Source organism: Bufo gargarizans, chromosome 5 (assembly GCF_014858855.1).
Source record: "Bufo gargarizans isolate SCDJY-AF-19 chromosome 5, ASM1485885v1, whole genome shotgun sequence".
NCBI lineage: Eukaryota > Metazoa > Chordata > Amphibia > Anura > Bufonidae > Bufo > Bufo gargarizans.
In genome coordinates, this window is record NC_058084.1 from 483,403,228 (window position 1) to 483,425,755 (window position 22,528).

At 48.1% G+C, this 22,528-nt stretch overlaps 1 protein-coding gene across 1 annotated transcript in view; it reads left to right on the forward strand.

Moving 5' to 3' along the window:
• OBSCN (obscurin, cytoskeletal calmodulin and titin-interacting RhoGEF) overlaps positions 1–22,528 on the forward strand; it is a 452,890-nt gene that overhangs the window by 87,174 nt on the left and 343,188 nt on the right. Inside the window, 6 exon segments of the mRNA XM_044292830.1 lie at positions 7,089–7,364; positions 7,695–7,970; positions 15,848–16,123; positions 18,897–19,172; positions 19,646–19,921; positions 20,002–20,268. Coding sequence (XP_044148765.1) covers positions 7,089–7,364; positions 7,695–7,970; positions 15,848–16,123; positions 18,897–19,172; positions 19,646–19,921; positions 20,002–20,268 — 1,647 coding nt within the window.

The following is a 22,528-nucleotide window of genomic DNA, read 5'->3' on the forward strand; positions in this document are numbered from 1 at the left end:
CTTAATGCTCGCCCCTGGAGGGGGGTACCGCCAGGTGGGCTTAATGCTCGCCCCTTGAGGGGGGTACCGCCAGGTGGGCTTAATGCTCGCCCCTGGAGGGGGGTACCGCCAGGTGGGCTTAATGCTCGCCCCTGGAGGGGGGTACCGCCAGGTGGGCTTAATGCTCGCCCCTGGAGGGGGGTACCGCCAGGTGGGCTTAATGCTCGCCCCTGGAGGGGGGTACCGCCAGGTGGGCTTAATGCTCGCCCCTGGAGGGGGGTACCGCCAGGTGGGCTTAATGCTCGCCCCTGGAGGGGGGTACCGCCAGGTGGGCTTAATGCTCGCCCCTGGAGGGGGGTACCGCCAGGTGGGCTTAATGCTCGCCCCTGCAGGAGCTGTGTCCGAATGGCTCCTTAGCAGAACAAAATAAAGAAATGGAGGCAGCGCCAATAAAGCAGTGGAGTAAAAAAATGTTCTTTTAGCGCATGCTGTTTGATCCCTTCTGTTAGGCTACTTTCACACTCGCATTTTGTGCGGATCTGTCATGGACGGATCCGTTCAGATAATACAACCGCCTGCATCCATTCAGAACGGATCTGTTTGTATTATCTGTAACATGGCCGAGACGGATCTGTCTTGAACACCATTGAAAGGTGGAGGACGGATCCGTTTTCTATTGTGCCAGACTGTGTCAGAGAAAACGTCCCCATTGACTTACATTGTGCGCCAGGACGGATCCGTTTGGCTCAGTTTCGTCAGACGGACACCAAAACGCTGCAGGCGGCCTCCAGAGCGGAATGGAGACTGATCGGAGGCGAACTGACGCATTCTGAGCGGATCCTTTTCCATTCAGAATGCATTAGGGCAAAACTGATCCGTTTTGGACGCTGAGCCCTGAACGGATCTCACAAGCGGAAACCAAAACACCAGTGTGAGAGGAGCCTTAGCTGTAGATGTACTGTGTGTCAGTACTACAAGTCAGTGTTACCGTCAGGTCTAATTTATCGCCACAGACTTAACCGTGCAGTGCCCCAATATACAAGGGGCACTGCACGGGGTCCTCTGCGTCGTCTTCATCATCCAGCTCCTCCTGCTCCTTGTCACGAACGTACCTGTACGCAGACGGATACCGCACGTAACAAGGTTAACCCTTTATAGATACAATTCGGTATACTGCCACACAGAGCAGGGAATGAGCCAGGTACCGCTTGCTGACCGATCGCAATCATTCAGCCAAGCAACAACCAAAATGACCTTTCTCACACAAGATGGTAACGTTACTCTCTTCAGAGACAGGATTCGTTAATTCCTTTGCTTAGAACTCGGAAGACTTAGCAAATAAGATGTTTCAATCTTTTAATAAAAGGTGTAAGGACAAACAGTGCATATATAGATTTACAGAAAAATGACTGTTCTAGATAATAATAATTCCAGGTGATAGTAATTCAGGACAGGATAATGGATGACGAGTATACTTAGGTTCCTCAGTTTCAGTCCTTGAAGCCGTTGTGCAATCCGATTGGTACAATCTCAGTGGACGCTGAACACTGACATTCAGAATGCGATACAAATCCAGGTGTTAAGGGAAGGCAGGGTCCCATACAATGCCCTGACTGGACCTTATAACAGTTCTAAAACAGGAGGTGCCAGCAGTTCTGCCCACCAATGGTACGAACGTGTGGGCAGGGTCGAGGAGGTGTCAGCAAGGTTTATGACCCAGCTAAGGTCAGCCCAGAATGTCCTTATTCTGGCTGAGCCCACAGTTCTGTGGAACCACTAAATACAGCTATGACATTCATGTATTAATGACCCTTATGATTTTACGAGTCTAACAAGACCAAACTTGACTCTGCTGGAGCTTATGGTTCTCCAGGACGGCTTAAAGCTGTCTGTTCAGCCTTCCAAGGGCACAAGAACATACTGTTTGATATCTCCGTGATCGCACTGGTCCACTGAGGTTGAATCCGGCCTTAGCCAGTGCTTTTGAAGCTCCCATCCTTATCTTTATAGTAGGAATATATCAGGATACACTTAAGGTGCAAAATACACCGGCCAGGACACTCGCATGAAGAGTAGGAATCTTCTTCTTTATTGAGTTTTTCTTTTTATGTCAATAAAATAACAAAACAACGCATTTCGGGGGCACTAAAGCCCCCTTCATCAGGTTAAAAAGAGTCAATCTGTGAGTGTCCTGGCCGGTGTATTTTGCGCCTTAAGTGCATCCTGATATATTCCTACTATATTGTCCTTGGAGAAGATTGGGCATCCTCTCCGGAACCTTTGGATACCACGGCAGCATTAACCGACAGGTGGATGCACGTGTTAGCACGAATTTACTAAACCCACAGTAGAGCTTCGCCTATTGATAGCACAACTCTGTAAGGTGAGCCTCCATTTTTAAGTTCTATCAAACATATCTAAGTGGAACATACTACCCTATGGTGCGCTTTCTTTATGCTTTTCGAGCCACTGTACACCTATACACATAATCCTTATCTTTATGACCGGGAAGTGTCATTTTCAGTTACTAGGACACAGCTCCGAGCAAGGGAATATTTATCTTTGAAAGCAGAATAAAGGGGGCCTCTAGGCCTGTGAGTGTGTGTGTGTATTTAAAAAGGGGACTCTACTTGGGTTACCCTCGTCACACTCCTTTCTTGTTGCTTAGGCGCATAAACCACCAAGTTGTGTATAGAATTACTGGGCGTTTATGTCCTCCTTCTCTGCCAGTTCATCCTCCTCAGGGCTCAGGTGGCCGTGGAATAGAGATGCCACGTCTTTTGTCCCATCGCCAATCATATTTCTCAGCATCCCCTCCAGGATGTGAAGAAGCGGAATGACATCATTCATCATGTAGTTCTGCCGACTGACAAATAATGTGGCCTCCTCAAAGGGCCTGAGTAAAGGGCAGGCTGCCACTGGCTAATGTGAAAGTTACACTGGGGAGTACTCCTGTCTGTCTGCAGCATTAAGAAATCGTTGACTGCCTTCCTCTGCTCGTACAGGTGATCTAACATATGGAACATGGAGTTTCAACATGTGGAAATGTCACATATCAGGCGATGTCGGAGAACAGCATTTTTACTTTGCAGCTCAAGGCGTGTTTTTTGTTCGGTAAGACTGGCTGAAGTGCAAGCGCAATTTCCTGTCCATTTTCAAGACGTCTTGCAGTTCAGTGGAAAACTTGAGCAACGGGGTGACAACGAGATTGAAGATGTGCGCCATGCAGGGCACACGGGTCAGCCCTCCCTGATGTTGTGCAGACAAAATGTTCTTACCGTTATCATTAACCATAGTTCCTATCTCCAGTTGGCATTCGTGTGCATGAGCACTTAGTCATGGACTCCACAAATCTGGCCTTTATTGAAGAGTGGCAAGAAGAAAGCCATTTTGGAAAACAGCCATAATATGTGTCATCTGCAGTTTGCCACAAGCTATGAAGGGGACACAGCAAACATGTGGAAGAAGGTGCTCTGGTCAGATGAGACAAAATTTGAACTTTTTGGCCTAAATACAAAATGTTATGTGTGGTGGAAAACTAACCCTGCACATCACTCTGAACGCACCATCGCCACTGTGAGACATGGCGGTGGCTGCATCATCCTGGGGGAGGCTTTTCTTCAGCGGGGACATGTGAGATGGGAAAACAGCTCTCACTGTGTGAACACTGTGTAAATTAAGTTAAACGATCTGGACTGACATTCTGCTGTTTGGCCACAAGATGCCGCTGTTTCCTAAACACAGCTACAGACTTCATATTTCCATATTCATGAGAGGTGGAGTTACACACAGAGCCTGGGGAGGAAGAGAAAGAGCAGACATCTTAGAGTGAGCAGAGACAGAGGAACTGTGTCAGCAGAGGATCCGACGGCATCCAGGTGTGGGAGCATCCCTCAGTGACCAGAGCGGCAGCTAAGTGAAGCTGATTTTGTCCCAGACCCTGATCCTGTCCAGAAGAATGAGGATTGCTGCCAGGAAGGCTGATGAGAGCTGATGAGCAAAGCGACATACAGTACACTGCGGTACCGCACGAGTGTTGGAGAAGCATTTGTTCTGTTCACAGTCACCAGCGGATGCAGAGCTGACCCGGGTCGGTAAGATCGTGCACGCACCTCATTGCAGTGTTGGCGTCTAGACTGAGATCAGGCCTGTAGTTAGTTAAGGTCTCTGTTGCTATTGTTCATTGCAAGGACTAAAGTGACATTTCACATTGGGGAGCTGATAAAATTCCCACAAACTCAAATCAGGCTGACGTTTTCCTCAGGAGGAATACTCGGGCACGTGCTACATGACCAGTTATGAGAGGGGGAATCCTGTAGAGCTTTGTAAGATTGTAAGCTGTTGTGCTGCACCGCAAGCTAGCCCGCACCACACACCCATACAGTGATTCATTTTTTTTTAGGGTAAAAGCAGGTAAGGTGCGGCAGTTTAGTTGTGCCCGCCAGTAGGTAAATTACCGCACTTTCCTCCTGCATCCATCGGAGGGGGCCGCGCTGTGCAGCACAAGGGTCTCAGCCTTCGGTCTGGGTTTGAGTAAATTTATTGTATGTTCCCAGCATTTGTGGTTGTGTTTATTACCACGTTTAAGTAAAATTCTGGTTTGCCAAAAGCTGATGATGGGGTTGCTTCCTTGTTAGTGACTTCGCTGTATCCTGTGGAGCCCACCCTGGTACACGGCTTACAGACAGGGAAGCCGGTCAGAGGTTATGGGAAGGTGGATGGAGCTAAATACAGGGCAATCCTGCAGGAAAACCTGGGAGAGGCTGCAATAGACTTGAGACTAGGGCAGAGATTCACCTTCCAGCAGGACAACAACCCTCAACATCCAGCCAGAGCTACAATGGAAGTGTCGAGATCAAAGAATGTTCATGTGTTAGAACGGCCCAGCCACCGTCCAGACTTAAATCCCATTGAGAATCTGGGACAAGACCTGAGAATTGCCGTTTACAGACGCTCTCCATCCAGTCTGAGTGCGAGCTCTTCTGCACAGAAGAATGGGCAAAAATGTCATCCTCTAGATCAGGGGTGCACAACCTGCGGCCCGCGGGCCGCATGCGGCCCCCAGAGCCATGGTTTGCGGCCCCCGCCCTGCTGGGCAGAAACACAGCTGATCCTACAATCAGCTGTGTTTCTGCCCAGAGCGCCGCACAGCAGATGGATCACAGGTTTTGCTCCTGCACTGTAGAAGGAGCAGAAAGGGTCCCCGGCTATTAGCGAGAGCGGGGAAGCCGCTTCTGCCTTCTCCTCTATGAGCAGTCTGCAGTGTGGACCCAGCGATCATGTGATTGCTGGGTGTCTCGGGAACAGAGGAGCGCTGCCCTGGTACAAAGCCTTCGCATCAGGCTGGTTTCCCTGTAACTGGGGCTCCTTTGGATGCTCCAGTTACAGTGGTAATAGTACAAAAAAGTCACTTATTGTCTCCCAAAGGTCTTTCAGTGACCTCTTGGGGACAAATTATGTGGTAAAAATATATAAAAAAAAAAAGTTAAAAAATGATTTAAAAAAAAATGTGAAAACTAAATAATTAAAAAATTTAATAAAAAGGAAAAAGTGCTTAATAAAAGAGTGTTCACTGTCCCACCACAGTCTTTTTATGAAAAAGTGCAACATTTTAAAAAAGTGACAGTGTGCCCCAAAGTCTTTTTATGACCTCTTGGGGGACATATTATGTAGCAGAAATAATATTAAGTAAAAAAAAAAATAATGATGCATAAAAGAAAAAACACCCACACCAATCATAACCGTCACCTATTACCGCCCCATTCACGTGAAACTTTTCATATTATATAGCAAAACGGCCTACACAAAATAGAGAACTGATTATAATAATTAATTTTGGTGTCAGTTTGCATATTTAAAGAATAAGGAGCTATAGTTTGAAAAAAATACACTTTTTAAAAACGTTTTGTACAGTTTCCCCCAAATAAAAATTGTTGCAAAAATTATTTTGGTAGTCCAACAAATAAGATAGTTACAACCATTTGAACCACCACGCGCACTAAATCACAAAAAAGTGTTTGGTCCTTAAGGCCTTTTCGGGCCTGGTCATTCAAGCGTTAACCAATAGGCGCCTTCCCCACTAGCAAGTTAATGTGCCTACTGCAGGGCGCCTATAAGGCTGGGTTCAGACCTGAGCGTGGAGTGGTGCATGACCATGTCCATGCACTGCCAGTTGTAAACAGCGGAGGCAATTCGAAGAACCAGAGAGGCGGGGAGCAAGTAAGTATAACTCTTCGGTTTCAGGGGTTATGCTGCAGCACGATATTTGGGACAATTACTGGGAACAAGTGTTCATAGGAGCGCTCATATCTTATATCTGGCCGGTATAATCGTGCAGCTGATTAGTCGATAAACAAGGAATTGCTTATTTGTCGGCTGATTTGCATATTTTATCAGGACGAAAGATGTCCGATTATCTGCAGCACGACTGTGGCAGTGATCACTCCTCCCCAGTCACTTTGCACTGGCTTGTGTAATAGGCAGATGAGCACCGATCAACATTTTATTATTTGCAGCTCCTTGAAATAGAGCGATGTGACAATGCGGCCCCCAGACCAAAAAAGGTTGTGCACCCCTGCTCTAGATGAACAAAGCTGATAGAGACAGACCCCAGAAGACTGCAGCTGTGACTGCAGAGAAAGGAGGTCCTACAAAGTACTGACTCAGGGGGTGTGAATACTAATGCACGCCGCACTGTCCAGATATTTATTTATTAATTAATTAAAAACTTTTGAAAACCTTGTATCATCTTCTTTTCACCTCACACAGACTTGGACTTTGTGTTGGTAAAATCCCAATAAAATACATTTAGGTTTGTAGGGATAATGTGAAAAAATGTGGAAAAGTTCAAGAAGTAGGAACTGAATACTTTAAGGCACTGTAATTTCTGGCATCAAATATAAATATTAGTTTGATTCTTGTCACATTTAAATATCACCATCATGTATAATTCCTGGTATCAGATATGAATCCTTGTATCACATATAATTCTTGGCATAACATTCAGATATTTGCCCCATGTATAACTGTTGGTATCACCTAATGTACAGAAGACTGGACAGGTACTGGAAGAATATTGTATAAGATATAACAACCGCTTCTTTCTCTAGAACCAGAGCCGGCCTTCGTCAACCAGGAGAAGGTCCAGAAGGAGGTGGTGGCCAAACTGACGGAGAGCGCCGTCCTGAGCTGTGAGGTCTCTGATGGAAAGACGGAGGTGAAATGGTACAAGGACGGGAAGCTGATCACCTCCAGCAAGAAACTGAGGATAGAGACCGAGGGCAAATACCGGCGTCTGGTGGTGGAGCAGGTGGAGAAGAAAGACGCCGGAGAGTACAGCTGTGAGGTGGCCGGGCAGAAGATCAGCTTCAAAGTCAACGTCAAAGGTTGGTTGGGTTTCTATTGACTAGGCACCAGATATAAATCTTAGTATCCTGTATAATTCCTGGCACCAGATATAACTTTTAGTATTCTGTATAATTCTTGACTCCATATATAAATCTTAGTGTCATGTATAATTCCTGGTCACAGATGTAAATTTTTGCATCATTTATAATTCCTGGTCCCAGATATAATTCTTAGTATTTTGTATAATTCTTGTCATAACATTCAGATATTTGCCCCATGTATAACTGTTGGTATCACCTAATGTACAGAAGACTGGACAGGTACTGGAAGAATATTGTATAAGATATAACGTCCTCTTCTTTCTCTAGAACCAGAACCGGCCTTCATCAACCAGGACAAGGTCCAGAAGGAGGTGGTGGCAAAACTGACGGAGAGCGCCGTCCTGAGCTGTGAGGTCTCTGATGAAAAGACGGAGGTGAAATGGTACAAGGACGGGAAGCTGATCACCTCCAGCAAGAAACTGAGGATAGAGACCGAGAGCAAATACCGGCGTCTGGTGGTGGAGCAGGTGGAGAAGAAAGACGCTGGAGAGTACAGCTGTGAGGTGGCCGGGCAGAAGATCAGCTTCAAAGTCAATGTTAAAGGTTGGTTGCATTTCTATTGTACAGTGTTCATTATAGGACATGGTCAGAAGTCATAGTCAAGTATCAGAATAATGCCAGTGTGACTCTGACACCTGACTTTGATATTTGACTCTGACATCTGAGTTTGACTTATCGTCTTCATAGGTCAGGGTCAAAGTGAGAATGAATGAAAACTCTTATTGTTGCCACGATCCATTCCCGCCTCACTTACTGTAACTCATTACTTATCGGTCTCCCCGCCACCAGATGGCCCCCTCTCCAATCCTTCCCGAAGGCAGCAGCCTGGCTTATCTGCCTTTCTAGCCACTACTCCAATATCTGCGCCCTGTGCCATTTACTGCTCCAATGCTTCCGCCCCGTGCCAGTCACTACTCTGAACCTTCACTCTGTGCCTGTCATTATTCTGATGCTTCCCCCCTCTGCCAGTCAGTACTCCTATGCCTCCACCCTGTGCTGGTCACCAGTCCAATGCCTCCACCATGTGCCAGTCACTACTGAGATGCCTTCACCATGTGCCAGTCACTACTGAGATGCCCCTACCCTGTGCCAGTCACTACTGAGATGCCTCCACCCTGTGCCAGTCACTACTGAGATGCCTCCACCCTGTGCCAGTCACTACTGAGATGCCTCCACCCTGTGCCAGTCACTACTGAGATGCCTCCACCATGTGCCAGTCACTACTCAGATGCCTTCACCATGTGCCAGTCACTACTGAGATGCCCCCACCCTGTGCCAGTCACTACCGAGAAGCTCCACCCCACACAGACATCTCCCTCACCAGGAGCAGCTACAGACTACATTGTGGTTGCAGGACCTGTGGTGATGTCACAGTCATGTGATCAGCCATGTGTGTGGGAGGAGTTAAGGGAAACAGGCTGTGCTGGTGGAGAATGCAGAGGTCCTTTATGTATGGAAGGTGTGTATAAAGCAGGGCTATGGAGGTGTAACCAGTCTATTGTACAGTTTTCTGTGTGTAATGTGCACAGAGTACTTCTATCTGTGTAATGGACATGTAGCAGAGCTGTGTTTGTAATGTGTATATAGTAAACTATCTGTGTAATGGACATGTGGTAGAGCTGTGTATGTAATATGTGTATGGCAGCATCAGGCGGGCCCTGTGTATGGCAGCATCACACCGGTGCAGAGTATGGCAGCGTCAGGTGGGCCCTGTGTATGGCAGCGTCAGGTGGGCCCTGTGTATGGCAGCGTCAGGCGGGCCCTGTGTATGGCAGCGTCAGGCGGGCCCTGTGTATGGCAGCGTCAGGCGGGCCCTGTGTATGGCAGCGTCAGGCGGGCCATGTGTATGGCAGCATCAGACGGGCCCTGTGTATGGCAGCATCAGGTAGGCACAGTGTATGGCAGCGTCAGGTGGGCCCTGTGTATGGCAGCGTCAGGTGGGCCCTGTGTATGGCAGCAACAGGTAGGCACAGTGTATGGCAGCGTCAGGTGGGCCCTGTGTATGGCAGCGTCAGGTGGGCCCTGTGTATGGCAGCGTCAGGTGGGCCCTCTGTATGGCAGCGTCAGGTGAGCGCTATGTATGGCAGTGTCAGGTGGGCCCTGTGTATGGCAAAATCAGACGGGCCCTGTGTATGGCAGCGCCAGGTGGGCCCTGTGTATAGCAGTATCAGGTGAGCCCTGTGTATGGCAGCGTCAGGTGTGCCCTGTGTATGGCAGCGTCAGGTGGGCCCTGTGTATGGCAGCGTTAGGTGGGCCCTGTGTATGGCAGCATCAGGTGGGCCCTATGTATGGCAGCATCAGGTGAGCCCTGTGTATGGCAGCATCAGGTGGGCGCAGTGTATGGCAGCCTCAGGTGAGCACTATGTATGGCAGCGTCAGGTGAGCGCTATGTATGGCAGCGTCAGGTGAGCGCTATGTATGGCAGCGTCAGGTGAGCGCTATGTATGGCAGTGTCAGGTAAGCTCTATGTATGGCAGCGTCAGGTGGGCCCTGTGTATGGCAGCATCAGGCGGGTACAGAGTATGGCAGCTCCAGGTGGGCCCTGTGTATGGCAGTGCCAGGTGAGTGCAGTGTATGGCAGCGTCAGGTGGGCCCTGCGTATGGCAGCGTCAGGTGGGCCCTGTGTATGGCAGCGCTAAAAAAACTCCTCAAAATTGTTAAGAGAAGTATTTTTACTCTTCTGGAAAAACATAAGTGCGACCTTTGATCCTACCCCTGCTCTCCACAGTACTGCACCCCCTACAACTCCCCCTCATCTCTGTCTACCATCCTACCTGTGCTCTCCACAGTGCTGCACCCCCTACATCTCCTCCTCATCTCTGTCTACCATCCTACCTGTGCTCTCCACAGTGTTGCACCTCCTACATCTCCTCCTCATCTCTGTCTACCATCCTACCTGTGCTCTCCACAGTGTTGCACCTCCTACATCTCCTCTCTCATCTCTGTCTACCATCCTACCTGTGCTCTCCACAGTGTTGCACCTCCTACATCTCCTCTCTCATCTCTGTCTACCATCCTACCTGTGCTCTCCACAGTGTTGCACCTCCTACATCTCCTCTCTCATCTTTGTCTACCATCCTACCTGTGCTCTTCACAGTGTTGCACCCCCTAAATCTCCTCCTCATCTCTGTCTACCACCCTACCCGTGCTCTCCATAGTGCTGCACCCCCTACATCTCCTCCTCATCTCTGTCTACCATCCTACCTGTACTCTCCACAGTGCTGCACCACCCCCTACATCGCCTCCTCATCTCTGTCTACCATCCTACCTGTGCTCTCCACAGTGCTGCACCTGCTACATCTCCTCCTCATCTCTGTCTACCATCCTACCCGTGCTCTCCACAGTGCTGCTCCTTCTACATCTCCTCCTCATCTCTGTCTACGATCCTACCCATGCTCTCCACAGTGCTGCACCTTCTACATCTCCCCCTCATCTCTGTCTACCACCCTACCCGTACTCTCCACAGTGCTGCACCCCCTACATCTCCTTCTCATCTCTGTCTACCATCCTACCTGTACTCTCCACAGTGCTGCACCCCCTACATCTCCTCCTCATCTCTGTCTACCATCCTACCTGTACTCTCCATTGTGCTGCACCCCCTACATCTCCTCCTCATCTCTGTCTACCATCCTACCTATGCTCTCCATAGTGCTGCACCCCCTACATCTCCTCCTCATCTCTGTCTACCATCCTGCCTGTACTCTCCACAGTGCTGCACCCCCTACATCTCCTCCTCAACTTTCTACCATCCTATATCTACTCTTCACAGTGCTGCACCCCCTACATCTCCTCCTCATCTCTGTCTACCATCCTACCTGCACTCTCCACGGTGCTGCTCCTCCTACATCTCCTCCTCATCTCTGTCTACCATCCTACCTATGCTCTCCATAGTGCTGCACCCCCTACATCTCCTCCTCATCTCTGTCTACCATCCTACCTGTACTCTCCACAGTGCTGCACCCCCCTACATCTCCTCCCTCATCTCTGTCTACCATCCTAAGCGTGCTCTCCATAGTGCTGCACCCCCTACATCTCCTCCTCATCTCTGTCTACCATCCTACCTGTACTCTCCACAGTGCTGCACCACCCCCTACATCTCCTCCTCATCTCTGTCTACCATCCTACCTGTACTCTCCACAGTGCTGCACCCCCTAAATCTCCTTCTCATCTCTGTCTACCATCCTACCTGTGCTCTCAACAGTGCTGCACCCTCTACATCTCCTCCTCATCTCTGTCTACCATCCTACCCGTGCTCTCCACAGTGCTGCACCTTCTACATCTCCCCCTCATCTCTGTTTACCACCCTACCCGTACTCTCCACAGTGCTGCACCCCCTACATCTCCTTCTCATCTCTGTCTACCATCCTACCTGTACTCTCCACAGTGCTGCACCCCCTACATCTCCTCCTCATCTCTGTCTACCATCCTACCTGTACTCTCCACAGTGCTGCACCCCCTACATCTCCTCCTCATCTGTGTCTACCATCCTACCTATGCTCTCCATAGTGCTGCACCCCTACATCTCCTCCTCAACTTTCTACCATCCTATATCTACTCTTCACAGTGCTGCACCCCCTACATCTCCTCCTCATCTCTGTCTACCATCCTACCTGCACTCTCCACGGTGCTGCTCCTCCTACATCTCCTCCTCATCTCTGTCTACCATCCTACCTATGCTCTCCATAGTGCTGCACCCCCTACATCTCCTCCTCATCTCTGTCTACCATCCTACCTGTACTCTCCACAGTGCTGCACCCCCTACATCTCCTCCCTCATCTCTGTCTACCATCCTAAGCGTGCTCTCCATAGTGCTGCACCCCCTACATCTCCTCCTCACCTTTGTCTACCATCCTACCTGTACTCTCCACAGTGCTGCACCCCCTAAATCTCCTCCTCATCTCTGTCTACAATCCTACCTGTGCTCTCCACAGTGCTGCACCCCCTACATCTCCTCCTCATCTCTGTCTACCATCCTACCTGTGCTCTCCACAGTGCTGCACCCCCTACATCTCCTCCTCATCTCTGTCTACCATCCTACCCGTGCTCTCCACAGTGCTGCTCCTCCTACATCTCCTCCTCATCTCTGTCTACCATCCTACCTGTACTCTCCACAGTGCTGCACCCCCTACATCTCCTCATCTCTGTCTACCATCCTACCTGTGCTCTCCACAGTGTTGCACCTCCTACATCTCCTCCTCATCTCTGTCTACCATCCTACCTGTGCTCTCCACGGTGTTGCACCTCCTACATCTCCTCTCTCATCTCTGTCTACCATCCTACCTGTGCTCTCCACAGTGTTGCACATCCTACATCTCCTCTCTTATCTCTGTCTACCATCCTACCTGTGCTCTTCACAGTGTTGCACCCCCTAAATCTCCTCCTCATCTCTGTCTACCACCCTACCCGTGCTCTCCATAGTGCACCACCCCCTACATCTCCTCCTCATCTCTGTCTACCATCCTACCTGTACTCTCCACAGTGCTGCACCACCCCCTACATCGCCTCCTCATCTCTGTCTACCATCCAACCTGTGCTCTCCACAGTGTTGCACCCCCTAAATCTCCTCCTCATCTCTGTCTACCACCCTACCCGTGCTCTCCATAGTGCTGCACCCCCTACATCTCCTCCTCATCTCTGTCTACCATCCTACCTGTACTCTCCACAGTGCTGCACCACCCCCTACATCGCCTCCTCATCTCTGTCTACCATCCTACCTGTACTCTCCACAGTGCTGCACCCCCTACATCTCCTCATCTCTGTCTACCATCCTACCTGTGCTCTCCATAGTGCTGCGCCCCCTACATCTCCTCCTCATCTCTGTCTACCATCCTACCTGTGCTCTCCACAGTGCTGCACCTCCTACATCTCTTCCTCATCTCCGTCTACCATCCTACCCGTGCTCTCCATAGTGCTGCGCCCCCTACATCTCCTCCTCATCTCTGTCTACCACCCTACCCGTGCTCTCCATAGTGCTGCACCCCCTACATCTCCTCCTCATCTCTGTCTACCATCCTACCTGTACTCTCCACAGTGCTGCACCACCCCCTACATCGCCTCCTCATCTCTGTCTACCATCCTACCTGTACTCTCCACAGTGCTGCACCCCCTACATCTCCTCATCTCTGTCTACCATCCTACCTGTGCTCTCCATAGTGCTGCGCCCCCTACATCTCCTCCTCATCTCTGTCTACCATCCTACCTGTGCTCTCCACAGTGCTGCACCTCCTACATCTCTTCCTCATCTCCGTCTACCATCCTACCCGTGCTCTCCATAGTGCTGCGCCCCCTACATCTCCTCCTCATCTCTGTCTACCATCCTACCTGTACTCTCCACAGTGCTGCACCCCCTACATCTCCTCCTCATCTCTGTCTACCATCCTACCCCTGCTCTCCACAGTGCTGCACCCCCTACATCTCCTCATCTCTGTCTACCATCCTACCTGTACTCTCCACAGTGCTGCACCCCTAAATCTCCTCCTCATTTCTGTCTACCATCCTACTCATGCTCTCCACAGTGCTGCACCCCCTACATCTCCTCCTCACCTCTGTCTACCATCCTACCTGCTCTCCACAGTGCTGCACACCCTACATCTCCTCCTCATCTCTGTCTACCATCCTACCCGTGCTCTCCATAGTGCTGCGCCCCCTACATCTCCTCCTCATCTCTGTCTACCATCCTACCTGTGCTCTCCACAGTGCTGCACCTCCTACATCTCTTCCTCATCTCCGTCTACCATCCTACCCGTGCTCTCCATAGTGCTGCGCCCCCTACATCTCCTCCTCATCTCTGTCTACCATCCTACCTGTACTCTCCACAGTGCTGCACCCCCTACATCTCCTCCTCATCTCTGTCTACCATCCTACCCCTGCTCTCCACAGTGCTGCACCCCCTACATCTCCTCCTCATCTCTGTCTACCACCCTACCCGTACTCTCCACAGTGCTGCACCCTCTACATCTCCCCCTTATCTCTGTCTACCATCCTACCTGTGCTCTCCACAGTGCTGCACCCCCTACATCTCCTCCTCATCTCTGCCTACCATCCTACCTGTACTCTCCACAGTGCTGCACCCTCTACATCTCCCCCTTATCTCTGTCTACCATCCTACTCCTGCTCTCCACAGTGCTGCACCCCCTACATCTCCTCCTCATCTCTGTCTACCATCCTACCTGTGCTCTCCACAGTGCTGCACCTCCTACATCTCCTCCTCATCTCTGTCTACCATCCTACCTGTGCTCTCCACAGTGCTGCACCCTCTACATCTCCCCCTTATCTCTGTCTACCATCCTACACATGCTCTCCACAGTGCTGCACCTCCTACATCTCCTCCTCATCTCTGTCTACCATCCTACCTGTGCTCTCCACAGTGCTGCACCCCTACATCTCCTCCTCATCTCTGCCTACCATCCTACCTGTACTCTCCACAGTGCTGCACCCTCTACATCTCCTCCTCATCTTTGTCTACCATTCTACCCGTGCTCTCCACAGTGTTGCTGCACCCCCTATATCTCCTCATCTCTGTCTACCATCCTACCTGTACTCTCCACAGTGCTGCACCCCCTACATCTCCTCATCTCTGTCTACCATCCTACCTGTACTCTCCACAGTGCTGTACCCATTACATCTCCCGTTCTCTAGAACGCTCTGCCTCTAGCAATTAGGTTGATTCCCAACATTCACAGATACAGGCACTCCCTAAAACCACATCCTTTTAAGGTTGCCTGTCACATCCCCAATCTAACTCTCCATTCACCCCCTCTCCTTTATCATCTTTCTTCTGACCCTGATCCATTGTCAAACACTCTCCACCACACCTCATGCAGATATCAGTTGGTGGCGGCTCATGTAGTCTTATATCTACTTCCCTATTGTGTCAAGATTAAGATGGTCGAACCATTGTACAAATCAAGCACTTGTTACCTTCTGTGTCACCTCTATCTCCTCATAGACAGTAAGCTCTTGCAAACAGGGTCCTTATTCCTCTTATTTTGAACCTGGATACATGACACTCCTCTTCTGAAAATCCATTTTCCGCTGATGTCCTTTACCAGGTTTCAGCGTGGGCTATGGACAGGAGTTCCCTTCCTCTGCCGACCGGACCAGAACTATACCTCTCCCTGACACATGCACAAACTCACCTCATGTTTGCATCCACCAGGAGAGGCATAGTTCTAGTCCTATCCACAGTGGAATTGACATCCTCTCCATAGCCCAGGCCAGAAACCTGGTAAAGGATGTGACATCAGCGAACAAAAGATTTTCGGAAGATGTGCGTCATGTGTACGGGTTTCTTGAGGCTGTTCCAAGCAACTTCAGAATGAAAGGTATATTACAAACTGTTGGTACCATCTAATCTACAGAAAGCTGGACAATTACTGTAAAAATATTGTAAAAAATATAACCACCTCTTCTTACCCTAGAACCGGAGTCGACCTTTGTCAACCAGGACAAGATCCAGAAGGAAGTGGTGGCCAAACTGAAGGAGAACGCCGTCCTGAGCTGTGAGGTCTCTGATGTGAAGACAGAGGTGAAATGGTACAAGGACGGGAAGCTGATCACCTCCAATAAGAAACTCAGGATAGAGACCGAGGGCAAATACCGGCGTCTGGTGGTGGAGCAGGTGGAGAAGAACGATGCCGGAGAGTACAGCTGTGAGGTGGCCGGGCAGAAGATCAGCTTCAAGGTCAACGTCAAAGGTGAACATTGACTCAATTTACATTTTCTCAATTTTATCACCTGGATATTATCTTACAATGTTTTGGTTATGATCACGTAGACAGAGTATAGGTATTATTTACTCTTTGAGTCATCTTCATCTGTTTTCTTTCATGGCCGTTCATCCTAATACTTTTTTTTTTCTCTTTACATTTAACTACTTGCTGTGTCTTTAGTAGCAGTAATTGCGTCACACTCTCCCTACAATTACACACCACTGAATCTAAACCTCGCTTTATGGTGAATCACTGCAATGTTTTCACATGACACTGCACCAGATCGTAGGAAATGGCATTACATCTTATCATTCTAGAAAGAGTTGCATGGTGATATCTGAGGCTATAGGTGCGACATAAACTAATGAGAACCATCATCTCCACCTGCCGCCTCCAACTCAAAAATATCTCCCGCATCCGCGCTTTCCTTAACTTTAAATCTGCGAAAATGCTCGTGCATGCCCTCATCATCTCCCGCCTAGACTACTGCAACATCCTCCTCTGTGGCCTCCCATCTAGCACTCTCGCACCCCTCCAATCTATCCTCAACTCCGCTGCCCGACTAATCCACCTCTCACCTTATTACTCCTCTGCCTCTCCCCTCTGCCAATCCCTTCACTGGCTCCCCATTGCCCAACGAATTCACTTCAAAGTACTGACAAATACATACAAGGCCGTCCATAACCTGTCCCCTCCCTACATCTCTGAGCTACTTTCCCGATACATCCCCACACGCACTCTCCGATCCTCACAAGACCTCCTTCTCTCCTCTCCTCTTATTGCCTCTTCCCACAATCGACTCCAGGATTTCTCCTGTGCATCCCCCATACTCTGGAACTCGCTACCCCAACATATCAGACTCTCACCTACAGGGGAATCCTTCAAAAGAAACCTGAAAACCCACCTCTTCAGACAAGCCTACAACCCGTGACCCTGCTGCCTCTATACCGCCATGACCAACTCAACCCGCACCTACTGTGTCCTTCTCCCATACCATGTAGATTGTAAGCCTCGCGGGCAGGGCCCTCTCTCCTCCTGTACCAGTCTGTAACTCATCTTGTTTATGATTAGTGCAATTGTCTGTATTATGTATGTGCACCGCTTATCATATGTACAGCGCTATGGAATGAATGGCGCTTTAATAATAAATAATAATAATCTCCACTTGGACTGAAGCTTTTCAGCACCAATGTATCTTCAAGGACAAGCTGGTACTCAAACTACTTCATGGGGCCAGTGACAAATATATCAGGAAGTGACCATTCCTTCTAGTAAATCCTCTACAGACAAGTAGCCTCATCTGAGCTAAGTGCTGAAGCTTTCATAACGATGGCAGTGTTTTGAGTATACAAACACTATTATACAAGAGAAACATCAATGAAAGAGTGCAGTATTATCCGAGAAGAATATCACAGGAGTAAAGCATTGCTGCTGAAGAAGAACATCAAAGGAAGAGATATTAATTTCCAAGGAGAACACTGCTACCCAAGAAGAACATCAGAAGAGATCATACTACCCAGTAGGAACATTGCAAGAGAAGAGGGTTACTACCCAATAGAAACATCTGAGAAAAACAGCATTACTACCCAAGAGGAACATCAGGGGAGAGCGTTACTACCCAGGAAGAATATTAAGGATACAGATCATATTATTCAAGAGAAACATCTCAGGAGGAGATCACTAATACCCAATGGGAAACATCAGACGAGCTCAGCATTAGTCCCCAAGAGAAGCATCAAAATAGAAATGCAGAATATCAGATAAGGAGATAATACCGCTCAAGTGGAACATCGGAAGATATCAAACTACCAAAGAAGTCAAACTACTTCAGAGGAGGAGATCATACTAACCAAGACGAACATTGAATACGGAGAGCACTACTACCCAAGAGGAACATCAGAGGTGGAGATCATATTATCTAAGATGAACCTTGGAGAAGGAGAGAATTATTACCCAAGAGGAACATCAGAGAAAGAGAGCATTACTACCCAAGAGGAATATCAGATGAGGAGACCATTACTACCCAACAGGAACCTTTAAGTAGAATAGCACTACTACCCCATAGGTACATTAGAGGAGTAGAAAAGCATAACTACCAAAGAGGTCATTGAAGGAAAAGAGCACTACTACCTAAGAGGAACATCAGAGAACGAGTGAACCTACTACCCAACATCAGAAGAGGAGAGCATTCCTACCCAAGAGGACATCAGAGGAGTAGAGCACTACTACCCAAGAGGAACCACAGAGAAGGGGTCACTACTACCCAAGAAGAACCATAGAGGAGAGGATCACTACTACCCAACAGGAACATCTTCAGAAGAAAGCAGTTCTAACCAAGAGAAACATTTAAAGAGGAGATTACTACTACCCAAGAACAACATCATAGAAGAGCATTATTACCCAATTAGAAGATCGGAGAAGGAGATCACTACAACTCAACAAGAACATCAGCAGAGGAGAGAAATACTACCAAGAGGAACATCAGAGGAGGAAAACAGAATACTTCCAAAGAGGAACATCAGTGAAGAATAGTACTGCTCAAGAGGACCATCAAAGTAGGAGTGCATAACTATCAAGGAGGAACATCAGAGAAGGAGAGAAATTCTACTCAAGAGACACATAGAAGGAGGAGATTATACCCTATCTACCTATCTCCATCCTAATCAGAACCCTGATTATAAAACATGATTAAAATTATAAAAAGGAATGTTGAAAACCAAAATACACAATGATAAGTGGAGAATGTGTTTTATTTCAGAGCCGGAACTGGCCTTCATTCACACGGACAAGATCCAGAAGGAGGTGGTGGCCAAACTGACGGAGAGCGCCACCCTGAGCTGTGAGGTCTCTGATGTGAAGACAGAGGTAAAATGGTACAAGGACGGGAAGCTGATCACCTCCAGCAAGAAACTGAGGATAGAGACCGAGGGCAAATACCGGCGTCTGGTGGTGGAGCAGGTGGAGAAGAAATATACTGGAGAGTACAGCTGTGAGGTGGCCGGGCAGAAGATCAACTTTAAGATCAATGTCACAGGTGAGTGTACTGATCCATAAACCCCTGAGATGAGTCAAGATGCTGCATTTATTCATAATATACACAGACAGCATGGGGATGATATGTGACTGAGGAAATTGTCACCTCCATATGAAACTCATTCATTAGTATTCTTCCAAGAATCGGTTATAATGTGGTTAGGGTCAGTGACCACCGTGGATCTTCAGATGTCCAGTAGCAGAGCTAAACATCACACCCAGGGATGATCTGGAAGACCAACCTCATTATCTGACCTTTTCACCCAACCCCATAGACCTCATATATGTTCCTTTATTGACATTAATCCCTCGGCTGGGGTCCAGAATCTAGTGGAGGCCATTATCACAGCTCCATGTTTATGAAGATCATATGGAGAAGTAGGGCCTGTTCTATAAAGTGTCAGCAGTCTCATTCTAGTAATTCTTGCTGTAGACATAGTTCATTAGCGTTAGCACTCTAATTTTATACTTTAGAACCAGAAGCCAAGTTTCTGAAGACGTCTGAACAGAAAGAAGCAGTATTTGTACAAGAGCACGAGGACATCACCCTGCTGACCTCTGTCCAACCCCAAAATGCTCAGGTCAAATGGCTTAAAGATGGAACTGAGCTGAGTGCTTCCAAAAAGTACCAGATATCTGCAGATGGTGCGTCCAGGACCCTTATTGTGAAAACAGCAGAAAGCAAAGACAGTGCTGTGTACACCTGCAGCATTGGTAGTGATAAGCAGGAGTTCCGGGTACAAGTCAAAGGTCAGACATCATTCTCTGGTGGAGTTTGGTTGCCACCTGTATCATGTCTAAATTTCTCTCTGGTTTTTCCTTCCAAACAGAAATCCCTGTGAAGTTTGCGAAGAAGTTGGAGGCCATGACAGGAGAGATCGGCTCATCCATCACACTAACTTGTGAGCTGAGCCAGACCAAAGGCGATGTGACCTGGAAAAGAAATGGAGAGGAAATCAAACCAAGCAAGAGAATCCAGATCCGCTCAGATGGAGGCAAACGTAGCCTGACAATCTCTCAGCTGAAGGCAGAGGATGCAGGGGAGTATTCTTGTGAATCACGGGATGAGACAACCATTGCACAGCTGACAACCAAAGGTAATGACTATAGATGACTCATATCCATCATTTGTCAGTATGCAGTATTCATGGTGGTTGTTGATGGCCTTAGACATGACACAAGTATCCTGGCAGAAGTGAAGCGTCCATCGAATCATTGTTCAGTAATGTCGGGTGGTAAGAATTCAATTAAGAATTATTAATTATGGTCATAAAATAATTAACCATAAAAAAATAATAAATTCTTAAAATCATGACCTGGTGAATTGTAGACAACCTAATTGATACAATTCACATCTGAGGCCGACTATTTCCTCAGATAAATAAGTTCTTTTTGACGTGAGATGACGTTAATGATAAAACATGTAGTTCTGCATTATACAATAATACACAGGTTTATAAAAAAATATGCAGATTTATTGGTTACAAGGTTATAAACATATATAAGTAGATAAACACAATGATACATGCAAATGAATATATATAGGGTTAATATAAAGCATTACAAGCTTAACAATACATGTGAGTGGAAATAACTTGTCACATTATAACCAAGCTATTATCAGGTTAGGATATCAAAATAGGAACATAAGTTACATATATCACTGCTGTTCAGAGAAAGCCTCATGATATCAGGACGGGCATGTCAAAGCCTAGACTTCAATATGGAATGCTAAATACATTCCGCCCCCTCTAACCAACTATACATCACATGACCTTAGGCATGGGCAAATCCATCCAAGGATATAACTAAGGGCTCTTTCACACCTGCGTTGTTCTTGTCTTCCGGCATAGAGTTCCGTCGTCGGGGCTCTATGCCGGAAGAATCCTGATCAGGATTATACCCATGCATTCTGAATGGAGTGAAATCCGTTCAGGATGCATCAGGATGTCTTCAGTTCAGGACCGGAACGTTTTTTGGCCTGAGAAAATACCGCAGCATGCTGCGCTTTTTGCTCCGGCCAAAAATCCTGAAGACTTGCCGCAAGGCCGGATCCGGAATTAATGCCCATTGAAAGGCATTGATCCGGATCCGGCCTTAAGCTAAACTTCGTTTCGACGGATTGCCGGATCCGATCTTTAGCTATTTCTGAATGGTTACCATGGCTGCCGGGACGCTAAAGTCCTGGCAGCCATGGTAAAGTGTAGTGGGGAGCGGGGGAGCAGCATACTTACCGTCCATGCGGCTCCCGGGGCGCTCCAGAGTGACGTCAGGGCGCATGGATCACGTGATCACATGGCACGTCATCCATGCGCATGGGGCGCTCTGACGTCACTCTGGAGCGCCCCGGGAGCCGCGCGGACTGTAAGTATGCCGCTCCCCCGCTCCCCACTACTACTATGGCAACCAGGACTTTAATAGCGTCCTGGCTGCCATAGTAACACTGAAAGCATTATGAAGACGGATCTGTCTTCAAATGCTTTCAGCACACTTGCGTTTTTCCGGATCCGGCGTGTAATTCCGGCAAGTGGAGTACACGCCGGATCCGGACAGCGCAAGTGTGAAAGAGGCCTTAGAAGAGATAACTGTGTCCTTCCGCCCCATCCTGGACTATTTTCACACATATAACTTTGGTAAGACCATTAAGACAAATAACAGGATCTAGGATCTTGCTAGACCATATCTTAAATGGGAAGGACTTGAAATAAGTATTTCCTGTGGGAATCCATCACTTAGCTTGGCGAAGAATGTTCTATCAATATATACAGTTGCAAGAAAAAGTATGTGACCCCTTTGGAATGAGATGGATTTCTGCACAAATTGGTCTTAAAATGTGATCTGATCTTCATCTAAGTCACAACAATAGACAATCACAGTCGGCTTAACTAATAACACACAAAGAGTTAAATGTTACCATGTTTTTATTGAACACACCATGTAAACATTCACAGCGCAGGTGGAAAAAGTATGTGAACCCCTAGACTAATGACATCTCTAAGAGATAATTGGAGTGAGGTGTCAGCCAACTGGAGTCCAATCAATGAGATGAGATTGGAGGTGTTGGTTACGGCTGCCCTGCCCTATAGAACACACACCAGTTCTGGGTTTGCTTTTCACAAGAAGCATTGCCTGATGTGAATGATGCCTCGCACAAAAGAGCTCTCAGAAGACCTACGATTAAGAATTGTTGACTTGCATAAAGCTGGAAAGGGTTATAAAAGTATCTCCAAAAGCCTTGCTGTTCATCAGTCCACGGTAAGACACATTGTCTATAAATGGAGGACGTTCAGCACTGCTGCTACTCTCCCTAGGAGCGGCCGTCCTGTAAAGATGACTGCAAGAGCACAGCGCAGACTG